The sequence below is a fragment of the Capricornis sumatraensis genome, chromosome 1 (assembly GCF_032405125.1).
Source record: "Capricornis sumatraensis isolate serow.1 chromosome 1, serow.2, whole genome shotgun sequence".
Taxonomy (NCBI): Eukaryota; Metazoa; Chordata; class Mammalia; order Artiodactyla; family Bovidae; genus Capricornis; species Capricornis sumatraensis.
The window spans coordinates 255,562,051-255,584,579 of record NC_091069.1 but is presented as its reverse complement, the minus strand read 5'-3'; the positions used below and the strand labels follow the sequence as shown (position 1 = coordinate 255,584,579).

General features: G+C 39.6%; 1 protein-coding gene across 3 annotated transcripts in view; it reads right to left on the bottom strand.

Annotated features, from left to right (window-relative positions):
* Positions 1 to 22,529, bottom strand: part of DYRK1A (dual specificity tyrosine phosphorylation regulated kinase 1A) — a 94,712-nt gene that overhangs the window by 12,461 nt on the left and 59,722 nt on the right. For all 3 annotated transcript variants that reach the window (XM_068978093.1, XM_068978172.1, XM_068978251.1), the window contains 6 exons: positions 22,330 to 22,518; positions 19,042 to 19,189; positions 14,742 to 15,028; positions 12,081 to 12,227; positions 10,201 to 10,341; positions 2,389 to 2,695 (listed from right to left, as the gene is read on the bottom strand). In XM_068978093.1, coding sequence (XP_068834194.1) covers positions 2,389 to 2,695; positions 10,201 to 10,341; positions 12,081 to 12,227; positions 14,742 to 15,028; positions 19,042 to 19,189; positions 22,330 to 22,518 — 1,219 coding nt within the window. The remainder of the gene's footprint in view (positions 1 to 2,388; positions 2,696 to 10,200; positions 10,342 to 12,080; positions 12,228 to 14,741; positions 15,029 to 19,041; positions 19,190 to 22,329; positions 22,519 to 22,529) is intronic.

Below are 22,529 nucleotides of genomic sequence, written 5' to 3'. Positions count from 1 at the left end.
TTGAAATACTCCTTTCCCAATTTGGAACTAGTCAGTTGCTCCTGAATGGTTTTAACTGTTTCTTCCTGATGTGCATGCAGGTTTCTTTGGAGGCAGGTTAAGGTGGTCTGGTATTCCCATCTTTTGAAGAATTTTCCATAGTTTTTTGTGATCTACACAGTCAAAGGTTTTAGCACAGTCAATGAAGCACAAATAGATGTTTTTCTGGAATTCCCTTGCTTTTTCTATGAGCCAACAGATGTTGACAATTTGATCTCTGGTTCCTCTGCCTTTTCTAAATCTAGTTTGTACATCTCTAAATTCTTGGTTCACATACTGTTGGAAGTCTAGCTTGGATGATTTTGAGCATTACCTTGGTAGCATGTGAAATAAGTGCAATTGTTCAGTAGTCTGAACATTTTTTGGCATTCCCTTTCTTAGGGATTAGAATGAAAACTGACCTTTTCCAGTCCTGTGGCCACTGCTGAGTTTTCCAAATTTGCTGGCATATTGAGTGCAGCACTTTCACAGCATCATCTTTTAGGATTTGAAATAGCTCAATTGGAATTCTATCACCTCCACTAACTTTGATTGTAGTGATGCTTCCCAAGGTCCACTTGACTTCGCATTCTAGGATGTCTGGCTCTAGGTGAGTGATCACACCATCATGGTTATCTGGGTCATTAAGACCTTTTTTGTTCAGTTTCTCTATGTATTCTTGCCACCTCTCCTTAATCTCTTCTGCTTCTGTTATATTCTTACTGTTTCTGTCCTGTCATGCCTATCCTTGCATGAAGTGTTCCCCTGATATCTCCAATTTTCTTGAAGAGATCTCTAGTCTTGCCCATTCTATTGCTCAGCTATTTGTAAGGCTTCCTCAGACAACCACTTTGCGTTCTTGCATTTCTTTTTCTTGGAGATGGTTTTGATCACTACCTCCTGCACAGTGTAACGAACCCTGTAAGGTTTGTAACGCTGTTAAGAATTCGGCCCATAGTTCTTCAGGCACTCTGTCTATCAGACATAATCCCTTGAATCTATTCATCACCTCCACTGTGTAATCATAAGGGACTTGATTTAGGTCATATCTGAATGGTCTAGTGGTTTTCCCTACTTTCTTCAGTTTAAGCCTAAATTTTGCAAAAAGGAGCTCATAATCTGAGCCAGTCAGCCCCAGGTCTTGTTTTGGCTGACTATGTAGAGCTTCTCCACCTTTGGCTACAAAGAATATAATCAACCTGATTTCGGTACTGATCATCTGGTGATGTCCATGTGTAGAGTTGTCTCCTGCGTTGCTGGAATAGCATGTTTGCTATGACCAGCGTGTTCTTTTGGTAAAACTGTTAGCCTTTGCCGTGCTTCATTTTGTATTCTTAAGACAAACTTGCCTGTTATTCCAGGTATCTCTTGACTTCCTACTTTCAATTCCAATCCCGTGATGAAAAGGACATCTTTTTTAGGTGTTAGTTCTAGAAGGTCTTGTAGGTCTTCAGAGAACTGTTCAACTTCAGCTTCTTTGGCTTTAGTGGTTTGAGGCACAGATTTGGATTACTGTGATATTGAATGGTTTGCCTTGGAAACGAACAGAGATCATTCTGTTGTTTTCAAGACTGCACCCTAGTATTGCATTTGGGACTCTTGTTGACTATGAGGGCTATTCCATTTCTTCTAAGAGATTCTTGCCCACCGTAGTAGATACAATGGTCACCTGAATTAAATTTTCTCATTCCGGGCCATTTTAGTTCACTGATTCCTAAGAAGTCGATATTCACTCTTGTCACCTCCTACTTGACTGAATCCAGTTTACCTTGACTCATGGTCCTAACATTCTAGGTTCTATGCAGTGCTGTTCTTTACAGCATCGGACCTTACTTTCATCACCAAACACATCCACAACAGGGCATCATTTCTGCTTTGGCCCAGCCTCTTCATTCTTTCTGGAGTTATTTTTCCTCTGTTCACCCCAGTAGCACATTGAACACCTAACAGACTTGGGAGTGGGGGCACCCCTCAAGTTTTGGTGTCATATCTTTTTGCCTTTTCATCCTGTTTATGGAGTTCTCAAGGCAAGAATATTGGAGTGGTTTGCCATTCCTTTCTCCAATGGACCACGTTTTGTCAGAAGTCTCTGACACCATGACCCATCGAACCTGGGTGGCCCCACACAGCAGGGCTCACAGCTTCCCTGAGTTACTTAAGACTGTGATTCATGAGATCACTTTGGTTAGTTTCTGTGATTGTGGGTTTTTGTTCTGGAGGCTGTGGGACTGTAGTTCTTGCTTCTTCTGTTTGCCCTCTGAGGGATTTCTCCTTACCCATTAACAACTTTAAAAGCACATTAAATGACACCCCACTTTGTAAAGAGCAGAGCACACATTCAAAGCCTGACACGGCACCGGGACGGCAGACCTGAGCTCGAGGAGGTGCTGGAGGCGGTGCCCGACGACTGCGACTGCTCCAGAGCGGGGCTCGTGGAGACGCTGTTGCTCGTGTTGGTGCCTTCGTCGGCTGTTTTCTTGAAGAAACTGTGCTGCAGGGCGTAGTAAGGTTGGATTCGAGATTTGGGGTCATAATCAAGCATCCTTAAAATGAGGTCTTTGAACTTCAAGTAGTCAGCTACCGTATGGCCCGACTCCCCAGCACGGCGGCCACCAGGCCCTCCTGTTTCTACTCCGAGGATGTTATGCAGTTTACGGGTTCCTGGTGGTTTGTACTCCTATAGAGAAAAGAGACAAAAAAAAAGGGTGGGGGGTTTCTCTAAATTTGATGGAATATGTAAAAGCCTATATAACATCACATCAAATAAGCTTCCTTATAGGATAAGGCTGAGACCTTTGTTAAAAGGAGTGTTTCACGGTTTGCGCCTCTGGATTTTCACATGTACTACTCTTAAAGCACTGCAGTCAGGAGAAATTCAAAATAACTCTGAGCAGAAATGACCATAAAGATCATCTAGTGCAGGGATCAGCAAACGATGCCCTGTTCCAGGGCCTGTTTTATATAAACAGCCCCTACTATGAATGGCTTTACATTTTTAAAGATGGTAAAAACAAACAGAACCAAGTAAGAATATGCAACAAAATCTTTACTCTGTGGTCCTTCACAAAGGAACTGTACCAACCAGTGGCTACAAACCTCTTTTCTCCCCAATACACCTGTGAACTCAGGTGCACTTCCTAGGTAACAATGGCTCATTAAAGCTTCAGCCATCACTCCTAATAAAGAACCATGGGTTTAACACCGTACCTTGCTTATATTCAGTTTAAAAAAAAAAAAAAAACAAAGCAAATTATTTATGCTTCACTTTAGAAAATATGTTTAATAAACTGCCTTTAACATGTACTGACATTTTAGGGAAACTCATTTTAACAGGTAATCTTTAAAATCCCTATGAACACTGAATTTATTCAGAATAATATTAGTAGATTTTGCTTCTACGTGCAATGTAGCAATTTGCAAGAGACCATCACTCTTACTTCAAAATCAAGAACAAGCCAGGTAGGCAAACCACAAAATCACTGCCTTTTAAAAACCTATCAGGGACCTGGTGGCCTAGTGGTTAAGAACCCGCCTCGTAGCACAGGAAAGGCGGGTTCTGGGCCTGGTCAGGGAACTGAGATGCCACGTGCCACAGAGCAGCATAGCCCATGCAACACCGCTGCTGTCCTGACGCTCAGGAGCTTGTGCAGGCAACGCAAGATCACCCACGAGGCAGCAAAGACCCCATGGGCTGCCACTGAGACCTGAGGCAGCCAAACTCACTAATTAGAAAAGAAACCTATCAGCAAGCGGAGGACTAAAGAAACCACTGCTAACTAAATTCTGGAAAATGAAAAGCCTTTCCTGGGAGAAGAGACTACAGTGGGAGAAGGAACGAGAGCCGCGGATGTGAGGAGGGAGAGTTCAGCCCACCAACTCCAAACCAACTTCTGACAGCTATGAGCAGCTGGGCACAAGGGTGGGACAGGCCGACGACCCGGGGAGGACCCCAGGGTTGCAAAGCTGGAGCCAGAGCAGCAGTGTGAACACAGACCACCCTGAGGCACAGAACATTAGAAGAGGGCTGCTGGCTGGGCCTAACATATAACAGATCTCCCCAGCCTCCACACACTGCGTAAAACCCATGAAGACAGTGGGGAACAGAATCTAAGTTAAGCAAACAAGACAGAGCCCAGACTCAGCTACACCACCAAATGAAACCAACTAGTCTCATCACACTAGTAGACAGTGGGAGTCAGGTCTCATTTCACAGGAAAACAGGGTTTACTTCTACCTCAACTGTTCTTAAACGCAGGAAGTCCAGCATACATTCAAAAAATTACAGATACAAGAAACAAACCCCCAAAACGAGTCCATATTAAGTGGAAAAAAGAACTGTAGAAAATCCACATATATAAAATAACCCAATTGTTGAAACTGGCAGATAGGTATTTTAAAAATAACAATAATTTCTTAAGTCAGTTGCTTAGTTCAAAAGCCAGACAACATGTGTGAATAGACTGGGGAGGGTGGGTAATTAAAACTAATTTTTAAAGCTAAATTAAAACTAATTTTTAAAGCTAAATTAAAATGTGAAAACACTAGAACTAAAAAATGCAGTATCATAAATGAAGAATCCATTCAATGATCTCAACAGAAGACTGGGGTCAACAGAAGGAAAACAATGAGCAAATAAGGAGACAAAGAAACGATCCCACCTAACACACGAAAAGAAAGCAAGATGAATACACTAGAGAGCTCTGAGGCGGTATTAAGCACCGTAACATATATTTAAGTGGATAATTATCTGGAGAAGAGAAAGTGAAACAGAACAAATATTTGAAAGGATAATGTCTGAGGATTTTGATGAAAGGTATCAACCCCACAGATCTAACAAATTCAGCACACTCCATGGAAAATAAACACAGAGAAAACTAGGCACAAGAACCGAACAGCCAACCTGCTGAAAAAATCTAACATATTAAAAAAAAAAAATCAAACATATATAAAAAAAAAAGGCATCAACAGTGGCCAGGGGGAAAAGGGAGAAATATTTTAAAGAACACACGGATTAAAATGAACAGTAACAGTCCTTGCCCTACAGAAGGAGTAGTACCTAAGAAGGTGTGGGGGTGGGAGTGGGGGAGGGAATAAAAAAAGGAAAAAAAACAAACAAACACTGCTTAGAAAAATCAATGACTTCTCAGAAACAATACAGAAAACAATATCATAACATCATTTTCTTTAGCTGAAATGTAAACCTAAAATTCTACATCCACTGAAACTTCCATAGCCATGAAAAATATCTTTCCAAAAATAAAGGTGAATACAGGTATTTTCAGATAAACAACTGCTAAAAAGAATTCATCAGCGTAAGTTACTGACTACAAAATAAAGTTCTTCAGGCTGAAGGAACGTAATAACCAGATAGAACTTAGGAACAACAACAAGAAATTAACTCTATGGATAAAAAGAAGTGTGTGTGTGTGTGGGGGGGGGGGGGGGGGGAGGGGTCCTGGCCCACGATGTGTGGCTTGCAGAATCTTACAGTTCCCTGACAAGGCACTGAACCTGGGGCCATGGCAGTGAAAGCTCAAAGTCCTAACCACTGGACTGCCAAGGAACTCCTGAAAAGAACTTGTTACTATCTTTATCTTCTATGTGTTTTAACATCTCCTCTTAATGTTGCTGGTAATTTAGGCAGTTGTGTTGTGAGGTACGTAATACACGCATGAGTGACAGAGGATGACAAAAAATGGAAGGATTAGATAGAAAGCACATGGCTATCACACAGCTTATCGAGTCATGTAACATTTTGTTAAGGTCCACTGGTAAGTTAAAGAGGCATACAGTAAGAGCAACACTAGCAATTACACAAAGAGGAATAGCTACAAAACCAGTAAGAAAGATGAAATAAAACACCAAGAGGACTTAACTCCAAAGAAGGCAGGAAAGGAGTGGGAAACGAAGAAGAAATAAAACAAGCAGAAACACACATATGGCAAAAGTCTAAAACCCCATCCTCTGAATAATTAGGGACCAAATAATTCATTATAAAAGAAAGATACTATCTGACTGGATTAAAAGCGTAACTCAACTACATTCTGCATATAAAAGTCATTTTACATACAGAAGTATGAACAGGTTTACACTGAAAGGATTTTAAAAAAATACTATGAAAGTATTAAGAATTAGAAAATTGACATAGCTTGAATAATACCAAACAAAGTAAACACAAGAAAATATTAAAGACAAAAAGGAGTATTTCATGGTGATGAAAGACTGAATTTATCACCAAGTTATAACAATACTAAATGGGTACACCTATTAAGAGAGCTTCAAAAAACAGAAAACTAAAAGAAAAAAAAACCTAAAAGAAGATTAAGACAAATCCTATATCATCATGAAAGATGAACACTTCTCCCAGTTACAGATAAAATAAACATACAGACACAAAGTATGATTCCCCAAGAAAAAGAGCAACAAGCATATGAAAAGGTGTTCAACGTCACTTTAATTCTTAAGAGAAATGCAAATCAAAACTCTGAAAAAGGACCACCTCCCACTGGTCACAATGGTCATCACGGAAAAGTCTATACATAACAAATACCGGAGAGGAGAAAAGAGAAGCCGCCCTCAGAGGCAGTGGGACTGTAGCCTGGTGCAGCCACTACAGGGAAGAGCACAGAGGTTCCTTAAGAAACTAAACACAGAGCTACCACATCCAACTGCAATCCCACTCCTAGGCATACATCCAGAAAAAAGCAACTGAAGAAGATGCATGCACCCCAGTGTTCACTGCAGAACTATTTGCAATAGCCCAGACACGGAAGCAACCTGAATGTCCACCGACAAATGACTATGATAAAGATGTGGTGGTGTTATTCCACACACATACAGTGAAGTATTACTCAGTGATATAAGAATGAAATAATGCCATTTGCAGCAACATGGCTGGACCTAGAGAGGACCATACTAAGTGAGGTTAAGTCAGACAAGGACAAAGAGATTACTCATATGTGAAATCTAAAAAAGATACAAATGAACTTCTTTTCAAAACAGAAACAGACCCACAGACACAGAAAACAAATTTATGGTTACCAAAGGGAAAACGGATGTGGGAGGGCTAAATTAGGAATAAAATATACACACCACTAGATATAAAATAGATAACCAACAAGGACCTACTGAATAGCACATGGTGCTATGCTCAGTTTTGTAATAACTTATAAGGGAAAATAATGCGTTTATTTATATATAACTGAATCCTGGTGCTGTACACCTGAAACTAATACAATACTGTAAATCAACTATATACATTTCAATTTAAAACTTTTAAAGGAGAGTATCTTCACAAACTTGAGGGAGGTAAAGATTTCTTAGAATTAAAAAAAATACTGTTCATAAAAAATTAAATTTTTGTTTATTAAAAACTGGTACTAAGAAAAGCAGACAAGCCACAGTTGGGGAATAAATACTGGCATACAGGTGACAAAGGACTTATATCCATTACATTAAAAAAAACTCCTACAGCCCAATAATTAAACATCCCAACAACAAAGGGGCAAGACTACAAAGACGGTCACAAAAGAAGATACATAAATGGCTACTGAGCACATAAAAAGCTGGCCAGGTCAATATTCTCAATCATGAAGAAATCAAATGAAAACTACTACATATTCATTTGAATGGCTAAACTCAAAAGAACCAACCACATGAAATGGCGAGGATGTCATGCAATTGGATCTCTGATAATCTTGCGGGAATATAAAATGATAGAACCTTGGGAAACTGGTAATTTCTTAAGAAAGAAAACACACCAGACACCCGATGATCTGGCAATTTTAAGTTGTGACCCCAGAAAACCCAAAAACTTATGTGTACAGAAATTGATCAAAATGTTCCCAGTAGCCTTACTGAAACAGTCCTAAACTAGAAGCAAGCTCAACATCCAATGACAGGTAAACACAGATCAATCATGGCATTTCCATTTAACAAAAGACTGTGAAGCAATAAAATGGAGTAATTTCTGAGACACACTATGGACGAATGTCCAAAAATAATGTCTGTTACATGAAAGAAACAAAATAATAAATACCTCAGGATTCCACTTATATGAATTTTGCCTATGAATAGTCAAAACTAACCTGGGATAACAGAAATCAGAAACTGAGAGTGGATGGCAGAAAAGGGCACTAGAGGTGATGGGAGGAGTTAGGCTACACCATGTTTTAGGCAGTAGGTACACTGTTGTAAATAAAAATTAAAACACAACAAAGTGAAAATTTAAAATACCCGTCTTGTACATAAACTATACTTCAACAAAAAAGCATCATTTATAATTTAATTCTTTACCCTCTCCCACCAAAGGAAAAAAAATAGCCAGTAGGTATGGATCTCATTACTAGGAAGCTGAAACAGGCTCTTGAAACATTAAATGAGCACTTAAAAGTAAAAATTAAATCACTAAGGAAATAAGCTGAGCAAGCATACTGAAAGATAGTACACGCACATTTCTTCATATTCATGGTTAAAATCCCTAGTGCATCTTCATAATGTAACCATTTGGTTATGGATTTGATTTTTTGTTGTTGCTGGAAATTTGTTTCTGTTTAAAAAGGAGTAATTATTTTACATTCTTAAAAATTAAGTTTAAGTCAGTTGCTTAATTGCAGCTTAGGAAAATCTCATGAAATCTACAGTTAATTAATGTATATTAAACATAGGTCAAGATACTTTCAATTTTAAGGGAAAAAATAATCTACTCTTCTGAGTGAAATGCTCCCCTCAGATAATTTAAAATAATAATAATTATAGCTCAACATTGGGAAAATGATAGGTTACAGTCCACTGCGACTTAACTGTGGTTTTATAAGGCAGAGATTGAGGAAATGAATAAATTTTTCATTTAGAAAAAGAAAATGGAAAAAGCAGCAGCAGTATGTTCAGAAAGAAAAACGTAAAGCAGGCATCACATACTCCATGCTAATTAAAAATCCACTGCAAGAGCTACTCTGAATGCTGGTGAAGCTAAGGACTTCCCTGGGAAAGGGGGCCGTGACTGACAAAGGCACGTGGACAGAGGCGGAAGGACCCAGGATGTCTGCTTGGTATTTTCCATCCCTTCCTTATGGGGAGTAGCCATAACTTAGCTGCTAGATACTGCACTGCCTGAAACTTTAGAGAACAAGGCAGAATGCAGTAAGTTACAAATCAGTTGTGAAAGATACAGTTTTACATATATATATTCTTATTAAGAAACGCTTGATATTAGAAGTTAAGACTCCAGAGCTGAAGGTGAATTACAGCAAATAAGCATCACCTTCAGTTCACTGGAAATGACACCTGGTGGCAGTATCGCTAAAATGCAAGGGCAAAACAAAAACTGCAGCAAAAATAAAATTTCTTAAGAGTTAAAACGCAGAACTACAATCATAAAGTATCTGGTGTATGTATCACACACAATCATATATTTATACAGTATATTCATCTAGTACTAGAAACAAACTAGATGGCAAAACATGATTATTTTCAGATATATAAAACAGATGTAAATCAAGATGCAAAATTGTCATCATTTATTCTATTAAATGATTTATTAAATGTCATTTATTAAACTGACATGGCTGAGATGCCTGAAAAGTTCTCAGAAAAGAGAAAATTACTAAAACATATCTAACGCATTAAAACCCTCACTTTGAAAGATTCTGGAGATGTGAAATCCCCATTATCCAAGCTAGGAAACTGAAATCTATCAAAGGACCATCCAGTCAGTTCAGATTCTTGTCACAAACTGCTCACGTCAGAAATCCTGTGCTCTCATCGGAACTACAAAGAAGGCCATTCCTGCAGTTATGACTTCCACTGTCCCAGCTGCAGTCACCTTAGCTGTGATTCCAGTGTAGACCCGAACTATGGGAAACAGAGGTCAAACCGACTGATTCTACTGTGGAAACGAGGCGTGGTGATTTGATCAGTGGCCTCAAAAGACAGGCAGACAGTTTCCAAATGAAGACTTAAAGAGAATACTGAGCATTAACCAAACAGTGTTCAGGTCATACAGGTAGCTTAGGTCAAGCTAAAACCAACTTGGGAAGAAAATCTATACCCGAGTCATGAACAGAACTACTGTTAACAGCAGACTTCAGTAACACTGCTTTCAAATAAATACAAAAATGCGTTATAAAGACAACTCAGTGAAAGAAGTAACAAAGGCTCAAAAATATTATTTCCTTATTTTACCCGTTTTCCGTCTTTGGTCTTCTTTAAGTTCCAAGTGCCATCTGGCAACTTCTCAAAGAACTTTCTTGCTTTTGGTGCTTGGTCAAGAATATGAGCAGGCGGAATACCCAGAACTTCCACTATTTTATTCATCTGATCTACCTGTATTAAAAACAAAAGCAAAAAAAAACACCCTATAATTTCTACTGTAAAACATCCTATATCTGCTCATCCATTCACAAATTACAAATAAAGAGAGTCTCTCCTGTGTGTCAGGCACTCCCTCGGGCAGTAAATACACAATAATGAAGGAAAGAGGTAACGCCCCTACCTCCCGAAGCCCCACATTCCACAGAGGGGAGGGCACAAGATTCAGCAAAGACAGACACTCATCTATGGGATGGCAGGTGGTCATGGATACAACGGAAAGGAAGGAATGACTGGAGGGGACTGCGAAGTTTAAGTTTGGGAGAGTTAAAAAAATAACGAAACAAAAAATGAAAGGCTTAGTAAAGTGTGGACCTAACAAAAAAGTATCTAAGGTGCAGATCCATTTCCTCCAACACCTGAGTGTCTACTGTATGCTAGAAACCACATCCACTGGAACACAGCAGTAAACAAAACAGACAAAAATCTCTGCCCCAAATTTTATATTACAGAGGGAGAGATCATCAGGAAACAAACAAACAGTAGGATCTACTGGGGACTGACTAAGAACAGGGAGAAAATGAAAAGGGCATGAGTGAGGGGGGCACTGCAACATAAAACAGGGTGCCACGGAAGCACCACAAGCAGGTCACATGAGAGAAAGGCCCTGGCACGAGTGCGCGGGCCCTCTGGCCGCTGTCTCCCAGGGACCTGAGAGAGGGCTGCGTGCCGGGGGGACTGGGCAGGAAGACGGACAGAGGGACAGGTGGCAGGTGGCAAGAGGACGGGAGGCGGAGGGAGGGAGGCGTTTCCCAGCTACTCAAAGGGCTCTGGCTTCACCATGCGTGAGACGGCAGCCACTCAAGTTTCTCAGGCGATCTTAATGGTGTTTAAGTTCATGAAAAAGGTACTATTACCTTTATATTATTTATCATTCAAAGAAAAACAAATACACACCACAGCAATTACTGCCAAAGAGCAGCTCACCGGCGAGAGTGAAATGAACTAGCAGGAAGTAGGAAGGGACAGGTTTCTGACACTACTTGACTGACATGTCATGAAATTTCATTAGCCTTTCTTTTCTCATGTATAAATGAATGGACTGATCATAATCTGCAATGGTTAAATTTTCTTTAAAAACAAAAAAACTCCACAAACAGTTTTAAAGACAAGGAAAGCCGTTCCTCCAACTGTACGGAGCTTAGACCCCCCCTCTCCCTTGCCCTCGCATTCCCACCACTGCCGCTGACCTCCAAAGATCTTCTAAGAACACAGACTGAACACCTGTTGACTACAAGAATTACGCTTAGCCTGCAGCTCCAAAATTCTAGAGTCCTAATTTACCCTAAATTATTCAGATCAAATATATCTATCAATCCCATAGGTCATCATTTATTAATACTTTAATTTCACGTCATACTCTCAAAATTGACAGTGTTTTTAGGATGGTTCCTCATTTCATCACCATCATCTTTTTCTGTTATTATACTTAAAATCTGTAAAATTCATACCAAAAAACTTAACATTTTCTAATGTAATTTGCTATTCCCCTTCACTGGTAGATTTAAAGATCTCACTTCCCATCTCGTAATTCTAAACTCACCATTATATAATTGAAATAATTTAAAATGGATAAAATAAGTTTAAAACTGACCAAACACTTGAATGATTTAGGTTGATAAATGACACATTTTCCTAAAAAACAACTTCCAGGTTAGACTGTAAGAGATTAAAAACAAAAAGAAATCATGTACCTCGTTGGCTCCACTGAACAGAGGCTCACCAGTGTGCATTTCAACCAAAATACACCCGAGGGACCACATGTCAATAGCAAGGTCATAAGGCATTCCCAGTAGCACCTCTGGAGACCGATAAAAGCGACTCTGAATATACTGGTATATCTGAAACATATTTCAATAATAGTTTCTGTTTAATTGTAGTCAATACTGTATGAAGAACACAAGTCTAACATAAACAGAAGAAAAATAACTGGGTTACCAGTGATGTTTACTGATTTCAACATTAGACTATGAATATTGTTTTAAAGAACTAAATGCTTCAAGGGAGTGGTATAAGACTCTGAAATGCAAAATGTGCATATACAAAAAATTCAAGCCCTTTATTTAGTTCAGTCCTAACAAGTACTCAAGATATATCCTAAAACAATAATGCCTTATTAGAAGAAAATATGATTGAGAACAATTTATTTCCCTGTTAACTACTCTTCGCTGTTGTGGCTACCATTAATTTAACAGTTAAATTATATTTAACTTAAAGAATGAAATTTCTTCAGGTTAATTCAAAGCATTAAGAGTCAAATTCAGTACAATGTAATTGAAAATTCAGACATCTGTATTGTACTAGACTCACAAATAAACCTAGAAACATAGCCATGCAAAGATTCAATTGGGAGTCATTTCTGACTAATCACTTCTTTACCCCATCCTCCTCCATCCATCCTAAGACTTCTTAGAAAAAGAAAATCTTGAAATGGATTATTTGCAATGGAATAATCTGAGAATGTCTTCAGAGATCAATTCATCTTCACTTGGCCATTTAAAATTTGTATCCAGAAGTATCACAAAAGCAAAGATAGCTTTTATTTTAAAAGGGAGAAAACCAAACAACACCCTGCTAACTAGACTACCTAACTTAATACTCAAACCGGGCAGCCAGTGGCACAAAGATGCTTTCTCAGAAAGCTGCTGGGGCCTGCCCCAAACTCCAGCCGAACCTCGGAGAATCATCTCACAACCCCACAAGGAGGTCAACCCGACCTTACGGCCTTCTTGAAGTGAAAAAAGCCTAACTGAAAGGGACCAGGAAGAAGGAGTACACTACCAAGATTTCAGAAGCCAAGATCACCCTGAAGCCCCAAAGACAAGCTACTACTGAGACTCGTGTTTCCCAGCTTGTGAAAGCATTCTGTCACCTACCTAACCAGCTGGCGACCTGCAGAGCAGTAGTGGGCTCTCTGCAAGGCTGTACCCTGCTACCTTCTGACACTGAGCCAGCAGACCTGGAGGAGGGCCACTGCACGTCTATTTTGGAAATGATTTTCCATGGGATTCTGACACATCCACATATTGGGTTGGCCAAAAATTTCGCTCGGGTTTTTCCAAGCATCTTATGGAAAAACCTGAACAAACTTTTGGCCAACCCAATAATTAAAAAGTCACTGAGCTAAAGGTATAGTTGTCTCCGTCTGGTGGGAGAGAGACAATAGTGTTTGATATTAGCACAGAACATACGACTTGGTTCAAACAGGAAAAAATTCTGCAAGTCTTAAAATCCATTCAAATGACTCAATATAGGCACATACTTTCCATTTATAATATACTCTATCTCTTATTAACAACTATAAGCATCTCTTGATTTTCAGAGGCACTGAAACTGCAAACTTTGCTTCCTATTCCTTCCAATTTTAAAAATTATTTTAATGCAGCATTATTGGCAGGAAATAACAAAAGGACAATCCTATTAAGTGGCCATAAACCTTCATGATTAAATTAACCTAGTTTATTTAAAATCTAGAATAAAGTTGGACAAGACAGAAATTTCACTGATTGGGGAAAACAAATGGAAACCCAATATTAAACACTAATATCTGAAAGTCAGTTATGTTTTTACCTTTAAAATAAAAAAGAAATGCAATTTCAGTATCTACAAGTAAATAGGAACACTTTAAATAAAGTATCAAATAGTGATCCTAGCTGGTTTCAAAAAGAGAACAACCTACAACTTTTGTTTCATATGCAAAACAGAGTAGGTTTCACAATGCTAGAAAGAAGAGAGAGAAACTTGCTTTCCTAAATCAACTAACCCTAAAACTACTTATTGCTATGGACATGTTTGCTTTTAGCACTCAAAAACACGTTTGTTTACCACAAACTAATATGCCCACTGGGCTTCCCTCGTAGCTCAGTTGATAAAGAATCTACCTGCAATCCAGGAGACCCAGGTTCAATCCCTGGGTTGGGAAGATCCCTGGAGAGGAAATGGCAACCCCCACCAGTATTCTTGTCTGGAGAATCCCATCGACAGAGGAGCCTAGCAGGCTACAGTCCATGGGGTTGCAAGAGCGGGATACGACTTAGCGACTAAACCAAACCAATATGTCCATTAGCTTGGACATATGTCGTAATTTATATCCATCCTGTTTTCTCTTTTAGCACATGCATAATTTAACATAAACTCCGAAAAACAAATACCTTCTAATTCAAAGTATTACTATCAATGTTTGCATTTAAAAAAGGATTTCCCAAAATAGGTATCAACACAGGTGATTCAAGATTTTAAACATAACAACCCTGTAATTACCTTCAAATTGTATACAGATTAGTAAGATTTCAATATCTACTTACACTGTTTTACCTAACTCTAACTTTAAATCACAAGTTTTGAAATATACTTACCCTCTGCCCCAACTGACAAGAACTGCCAAAGTCAACAATCTTGATTGCACTGCGTTTAGGGTTACAAAGAAGGATATTCTCAGGTTTTAGGTCACAGTGAATGATACTAAGTTCTGGAGTCGCAAGGAAAAGCAGTGCAGTGCACATCTGTTGTGCAAACTTTCGTGTTAGGTTCAAAGAGACACCTCGAAAATTGGTGTTCCTCAACAAGTCATAGAGGTTGTAGGACAGCATTTCAAAAACTAAACAGAGATGGTTTCGAAACATAAAGTGGCGTTTTAAATGCACTGAAAGAGAACAAAAAGTTTCATTTTAAATTACACATACCAAAAAAAAAAGTGAGAATAACACATACATCAATTCTACAATACTCTATAAAATGTCAATGTCAAATGCAAAGTTTATCAAATTAAAATTGGGAGACAAAAATTCTGCAGTAAGAAGCACATTCTTTCAGCAGTTAAGAATATCAAGACTGGTCATCTGCTGAATCCGCCAATAAGCAATGTAATGTAAGAAGTTCCACCAAAATGCCTAAGTCAGGTCTGAAAACACAAGTCTGTAAACACAGGTCTGTAAACTAACACACAGTACTCTGAATAATAATTTTATCCTCACATGTAAGAGAAAACACTTTTGACTTCCTGAGACCCCCACACCTCATGACTTCATCTAAGCTCCACCCGCTGGGATGCCCAGCCTGCGACAATGCTGTGTGTGGCAGCCCTCTCTGGGAAGGCTTTGATACATGTACACATCTGCCCTGCTAAGCCTCAGATTTCACCAATAATTTTTGAAAACAATTGTCAAAGGAAGACTTTTTTTTTTCTTTTAGGTAAATACAGCAAAGGCTTTGAAATCACATTGTAAGGTACTAAGAGTTCATAATCGATGTATTTGATTATGTTCAACAAACTGGTACATAGGATTCTTCTCCAAGATTGAAGCTTTGGGGAAATTTCAAAATAAAGCTCCATCATAAGAAATTATGAGTAGGCTTATGAATGGGGAAAGAGTATAGAATACATTACTTGGCATCATTACTGACCTTCTTAAAAGGCTTAATGGTCAATAAACCGCTTTGAAAAAAGTTGTGCTGTTAAGTATTAACGCTAACTGCACACCAGAGGAAGTCACTGCCCTCCAGCAGGACAGCTCTCACATCTACCAAACTGAGCACCTGTAACTCAGCTGAGATGACATAAAACCACCATCTGTCAAGGTTACCTCCATTCTGGCCTTTCAGTATAACTTAAACAGAGGTTTCTCTGAAGCTCTATGTGGAATAACTTTGGCATTACTCAGTATCTGGTCCCCGAGAACAGGGATACACGGTGCTGGCCTGGTGGTAGCTCGCCTTTCTTGTTTTTAGATCATTCCTGACACAAATGACTGCAAGTCAGGATAACACAACTTAACTACTGCCACAGCTCTATAGAAGCCCACAGCCCAACTCAATGCTCAGCAACAGGTACATAAGAATGTCTAATATCCGCTCATAATCACTGAGTTCATAGGTTTAAAATGAAGAACACAGCTCCATGTCACATAAGATACCCGAGAGACATGGGCCAAGTAACAGTTTTGATCTAATTAAGCAGCAGCCACTAAAGGGATGCAAAAGGTAACTGATGTCAGAATTCAAATGTGAGTATGAAAATCCCTCTAAGAACCTATGATCAGAATGTTCTTCTGATGGAAGATCAATCCACTCAATTCTACTGATTCACCATTCACTTACTGATTATCTAGAAATGTGCTGAGCACTAAAGACATTGTCAAAGGAAGCTCAAACACAAGTATGTACGTTCAGTTTTTTAAACTGAACTTTGGGGAAAATGGAGGGTTGGCAAGACTGTTTTAGACCTAAACTGAATGCTTTTTTAACTAGACCATGGCAGGTAGCAAATAACCCAGATAAGAAATTATGCTATGTGGTAAAAAAGTAGATTATTTCTTTTTTTAAGTTCAAAGACTTAAGACTGTAAAACTCAGAGTAAACTGATCAAATCATTTCAAAATTAAAGTTATTCACACCGTAAGAGAGCAATACAACTCCCAGACACCTTAAATTCAATGTATTAACTCTACTGACAGGGCTGTGTTTAAAGTTCTCCGTGCTTGTTTTTAGTACAGAACCTCAGTTTCTTGAGACAGTGTACATGAGCTCACCATCTTCCTAAATAAGAACTTAAAAAAAAAACAACTCATCCAAAACAGTATCTGTAATGACTCCTGCAATCACTAGAGTCAGTGTATTAAAACAAAAACAGTAATTATTATAAGTTAACCAAGTAGCTAACATTCTGTGTTTTCTTTCAATAAAGCAGAAATACGTAATTACAGTGATCCTATCAACATTATCTCTACTACTTCAGCAAAACTTCAAAATAAAACACACAAGAGTGAGGAAGAAGAGGGGAGCTATGTTCAAAGACCAGTAAGTCAAGCATCCCTAGAATGTTCTTCCTAGCCTCCTAAGCCCCTTGAACGGCAAAGTGCCCACCTTACACTAAATACACTTGAGTGTGAACAACGAACATGCAATGAATGTGAGAAGAAAGGATTTTAAACACAAATGTGATTACTATGGGTTGTATCAGATATCTACAAAGACGATAAGAAAGAAAAAAATAGTATAAGTTCATTTTATTATATCAACAGGGAGTGAAGGGTGTTCCATAAATGAAATCTATCTGAACTATACACCTTTAAACATCAATTTTGTTTCTATTATTTTGGGAGGACTAAAGAAACATAATGCTCTCTCTTCATTTCTTAAACAGGAGTCTGCTAATAAAACTTAACCTCATGCTTATCAGGTAAAGCTAGCATTTCTGACCTCAGTTGCTAATATACATCTGTTTTTTTTAAAGTCTGTAATTAATTGGTCCTAAAGTCTCTATTCATTGAAAGGACTGTTGCTGAAGCTAAAATGCTTTGGACAACTGATATGAAGGGCCGACTCACTGGAAAACACCATGATGCTGGGAAGGACTGAAGGTAAAAGGAAAAGGAGGCAGCAGAAAATGACCAACTCAAAGGACAGGAAATTGAGCAAACTCTGTGAGACAGTGGACGACAGAGGAGCCTGGTGTGCTACAGTCCATGAGGTCACAAAAAGTCAGACAGGACTCAGCAACTGAACATGACTGAACAGCAACAAAAGCCTCTCTCTTAGAATGTATAATTAGAAGGTGTTTTGCCCATGTATCAGTTGGCCCTAGACCTCGCTAGTTTCATAATTCTTCTGTCTCTTCTTTCGGGACTCAAAAGAAACACCACAGGATAAGGAAACAAACATAAGCTCTGGAGTTAGATCAAAGCAGATTGAGATTCTCACTCCTAGAACCCTGGAACCTTGGGAATGTTACTCTTTGTATAAACAACCTGTAATATACGGATTCTACTATTAATACCTTCTGTACAGGACTGAAAAGCCTAAGGAACACAGTAGGAGTTCAGGAAATGTGAGCTACTATCTCTCAAGAACAGCCTGACACCTGAGTCCAGACATATGGATGTGAGAGTTGGACTATGAAGAAGGCTGAGCGCCGAAGAATTGATGCTTCTGAACTGTGGTGTTGGAGAAGACTCTTGAGAGTCCCTTGGACTCTGCAAGGAGATCCAACCAGTCCATTCTGAAGATCAGCCCTGGGATTCCTTTGGAGAGAATGATGCTAAAGCTGAAACTCCAGTACTTTGGCCACCTCATGCAGAGAGTTGACTCATTGGAAAAGACTGTGATGCTGGGAGGGATTGGGGGCAGGAGGAGAAGGGGACGACAGAGGATGAGATGGCTGGATGGCATCACTGACTCGATGGTTCTGAGTCTGGGTGAACTCCAGGAGTTGGTGATGGACAGGGAGGCTTGGCGTGCTGCGACTCAAGGGGTCGCAAAGAGTCGGACACGACTGAGCGACTGAACTGAACTGAACCATTAACGACATACATCGCTCACTTCTAATTTCTGAGCTGTACTAGAATGATTAAAGCTAACAGAGAACTCTCTAGATAAACAAGCATCATTAAAGCAAACAAATGATTCTTGCAAGTTGAAAAGCAAGGGCCGCGACTCTCATTTGTTGTCACACTACATACACCTGGACTGCACATTCCCAAAGACCTAAAACACTACCGGAAGATTAAGTAACACATAAATTGATGCCCTCCCAAGAGAAATAACTGAATTCTTTATTCAATCACTTTAAGATAAAATTAGCAGTTTTCATATGAAAACAATCATTAGCTCAAACCAGCAGTCTGAGGCGGAGCACACTGAGCCTGTGCGCCTGTTTACCTATGTAGTATTTCATTTCAGTGTCATGCTTGTTCATGAGCTCGAGAAGTCGCACTTCTATCTGGGCTTGATTCAGAAAAGCCTTCTTGTTCTTTATTATTTTAATGGCAACCCATTCCTGTTCCACACGATCATATGCCTTTACAACCTAAAAGAGAAAAAAAAGAAATTTCGTTAATGAACAATTTAACAACAGCTTACAGTTCACCTTAACTGTACATTTATCTAACTCTTTCTCTGACCTTCCTGACTAAGAGAGATCCTACTCATTTCCATTCAGTAGCATCTATTTACTACTTTGTTACTTTAAATCAATTTTTCAAATGGGTTTCTTTCCCATCCTTACAGTATTTTTAAACATCCATAAAACAGACAACTTTCTTAAAATTAGACTATTTTCCTCCTTCAGAAGTAAATTATAAATCTTGACATGTACTTTGGTTTTTTTGTTAACTTCTCACTAAATAGCATCGTTAAAACTATTCTTTTAACTAAAAAAAAAAAAAAGCTGGCTTAAATTCCAAGCCTATGTGTGAGATATTTAAAAGGTGTTATCTGAAAAATGTAGATAACTTTCTAAATTTAAATTATATTCTCATAGATAAAAACTTAGACATGTACCAGAAGAATTAGTTTATGCTTTAAAAAAGTGATAAATTACCAGGAAATAAGTTTAAAATGCCGTAGTTAGGGGATTTTGAGTTTTAAAATGAGAATGAATGCTAAGGAAGCAGAACAGTCATGTGCAAATCACTATGCACACCTCCAGTTTAAAATTTTACTCATTTAAAATAAATTTCACACTCCTACAAATTTACACATAACTTAGAAAATACATAGTTTAAAAACTGTATCTCTGCAGAGTTAATCTTATGTGTCTTTTAAATCAGAGGGACCCATGGAAACCTCTGACTGAGCGGATCTGATATTCTTCTGTGTCACTAGCCGTGTAGACTGTCCCAGGAGTTGCAGTCTACTACTGCCCGGATCCCAATGGTCTCCAGGACAAAGGCCACTAACGGGGGGCCAACTATTCACTGACTTAGCAAATAGCTAACTGGCTCAGTGCTAAAGCAATGTTTCCAACCCCGAATGACACACTCAGTAGGCTGTTTTCAAATATACCAATGTTCAGAATCCAGTCACAGACAGTCTGGTTTAATTGTTTGGAGCCCAGACACTGTCCTCCCTCCCCTCTACCCCCTTGACCCCCAAAGCGCCCTGAAGACTTCAATGTGCAACCAGGACTGCCCACCACTGCCTTAAGAAACGTAGCAGCCACTTCTTTGACGAGGATCTGGCAGAGAACTTAGTCTGACCCAGACAATACGGCAAGCGACATGTCCTGACCCTGAACATACTCCAGCCTAGGAGAAAGGTATCAATCAGTCTGACCTGGTAAACTGGTTTGGATGTCAAAGAAGGCTATGTCGTCACAGGTTTGCTATGCTCATTTGATCTTAGGAAACAAGAGTATGAGAAAATTAAAGTAAGGGGGTGGGGGAGGTCACGGTGAGCTCAAAGACCGAGTACTGAAGGAAACTAAGCTGAGCGAACAGGCAGCGTGGCCACAGTTTTCACGGAGCACACCACAGAAGGGAGAGCAGCGGGCTGCAGAGAGGAACTGCCTGACACCGGGCAATTCTGAAGGCGGGGATGACAATCACTCTACCTAGGATGTTCACAGCCTTACTTAAAAGGTAGGCCTCAGAAATGCCTTGCCTTAAACGGCTTGTGTAGAGAAAGCAGAAGTTGCTTCTACCACAATGTGAAAAGTGAAAGAAAGGGCATCCCTGGTGGCTCAGACCGTAAAGAATCCACCTGCCAATGCAGGAGACCCAGGTTCAATCCCTGGGTCGGGAAGATCCTCTGGAGAAGGGAATGGCTACCCACTCCAGTATTCACGCCTGGAGAATCCCATGGACAGAGAAGCCTGGATAAAGAGGGACTCCCCCAGACACTGAGAATCCTGACTCAGGAGAAGAGGTTACTCATCAAGGGGAAAGGCCCCAAACTACGTATAATTACAGCAAGTCTCTGGAATCGTGGAAAGGGACAGACATGTTAGACACACACCACCAGGCCTGGCAGAGCCACACCAGAATTACAGAGGTCTTCTAAGAACCTCATTCATATTTCCCTATAGGTCTAACCTTGATCTGTCTGGGCCCAGAGCTGTGGCTGTTTTGCCCTAAGCATGATTAGACTAACACATGCTGAATTTTTCCTCACTGATTAAAAACAGGCATATTTTTGCTTTCCTGCAGGGCAGGAACAGATAAGTAAGAGTACACAGGTTTCATAGTTTAAAAAAAACAAAAACAAAAACAATCTCCAAAATCCATAAAAATCACCAAAAAAGGTACAATATTTGCACCGCAAATTAATAACTGACTCACTGCACAAAAGCTCCAAGGCAAAGGAGACTGGGATTAACAGGAAATCATACCTCAAACAAAACAGCTCTGTGACTTGATGACACGGGATGAGAGAAGACAGGGAGACTTACAGATGGAAACAGCTGGGAGCCTCACACCCAGACGAAAGTTTTTTAACAGGGCAAGGAGGGAGGTCTGGCAGCTCTGAATCTGGGCATAGGTGAGGCAAGAGGCTAACACAGTTAAGGTTCGCGCTTCGTCCTGGGCAAGTGAGAGACGAGAGCCACAGGTGGAGAGAAGAGGCCAGGGACGAAGAGACACACTAGGCCGGCCTGAAGGATCCCACCCATCGGAATGATGCCCATCACAGTACTAGCAATGCTGATGCCGTGAGGACTTAACAGCAGACCCTCTGTCCACTCAGAGGCCTGACGGAGCTGGAGGAGGGGCTGAGGACCAGCTCGGGGCCCAGCCCTGGGTGTCCAAGTCTCTCAGATGAGAGGACACCTGCTGAGGCAGCTGAAAATGGTCATTTGTTGCCCCTTTTGAGGAGGATGATTAGGCAGGAAGGCAATTATCTCCAGCATACATCAGGAAGAACCATCCAGAGACTAAAAGCCCAATGAAAGAGGCCGTACTATCTGTTAGTGATTCAAATTACTTAGTAAAATAACTACTTGGTAGCTATAGTAACTCTGTGAAACAAACAAAAAGTCTAATAGAGTTTTTATAGCTGATGCAGCTGATAATAGTTTTACTAACTTTAGAGAACTATAATAACCCAAATACTTACATATCCATTCTTTGTATCTATTTACAACTATTAGAAGTGTACTACTGAGAAAAGGCTATAATAACATGACTCACTGAGAAGTTCTCATTTATAAAATTCAGCAACTTGTTAGATTACCTGTCCAAAGGAACCTTTGCCTATTAAGGAGTCAATTTCGTAACGATCCATCCACTTTTCTCCGTTTTTTACAATATAATCATAGTTATCATCATCATAACCATCGTTGTAAACCTTCCGCTCCTTCTTATGACTAGAATCGTCTCCCTGGCCCTGTTGGTGTCTCCGCTTCTTTTTTGCATAGTAAACCTAAAATGAGA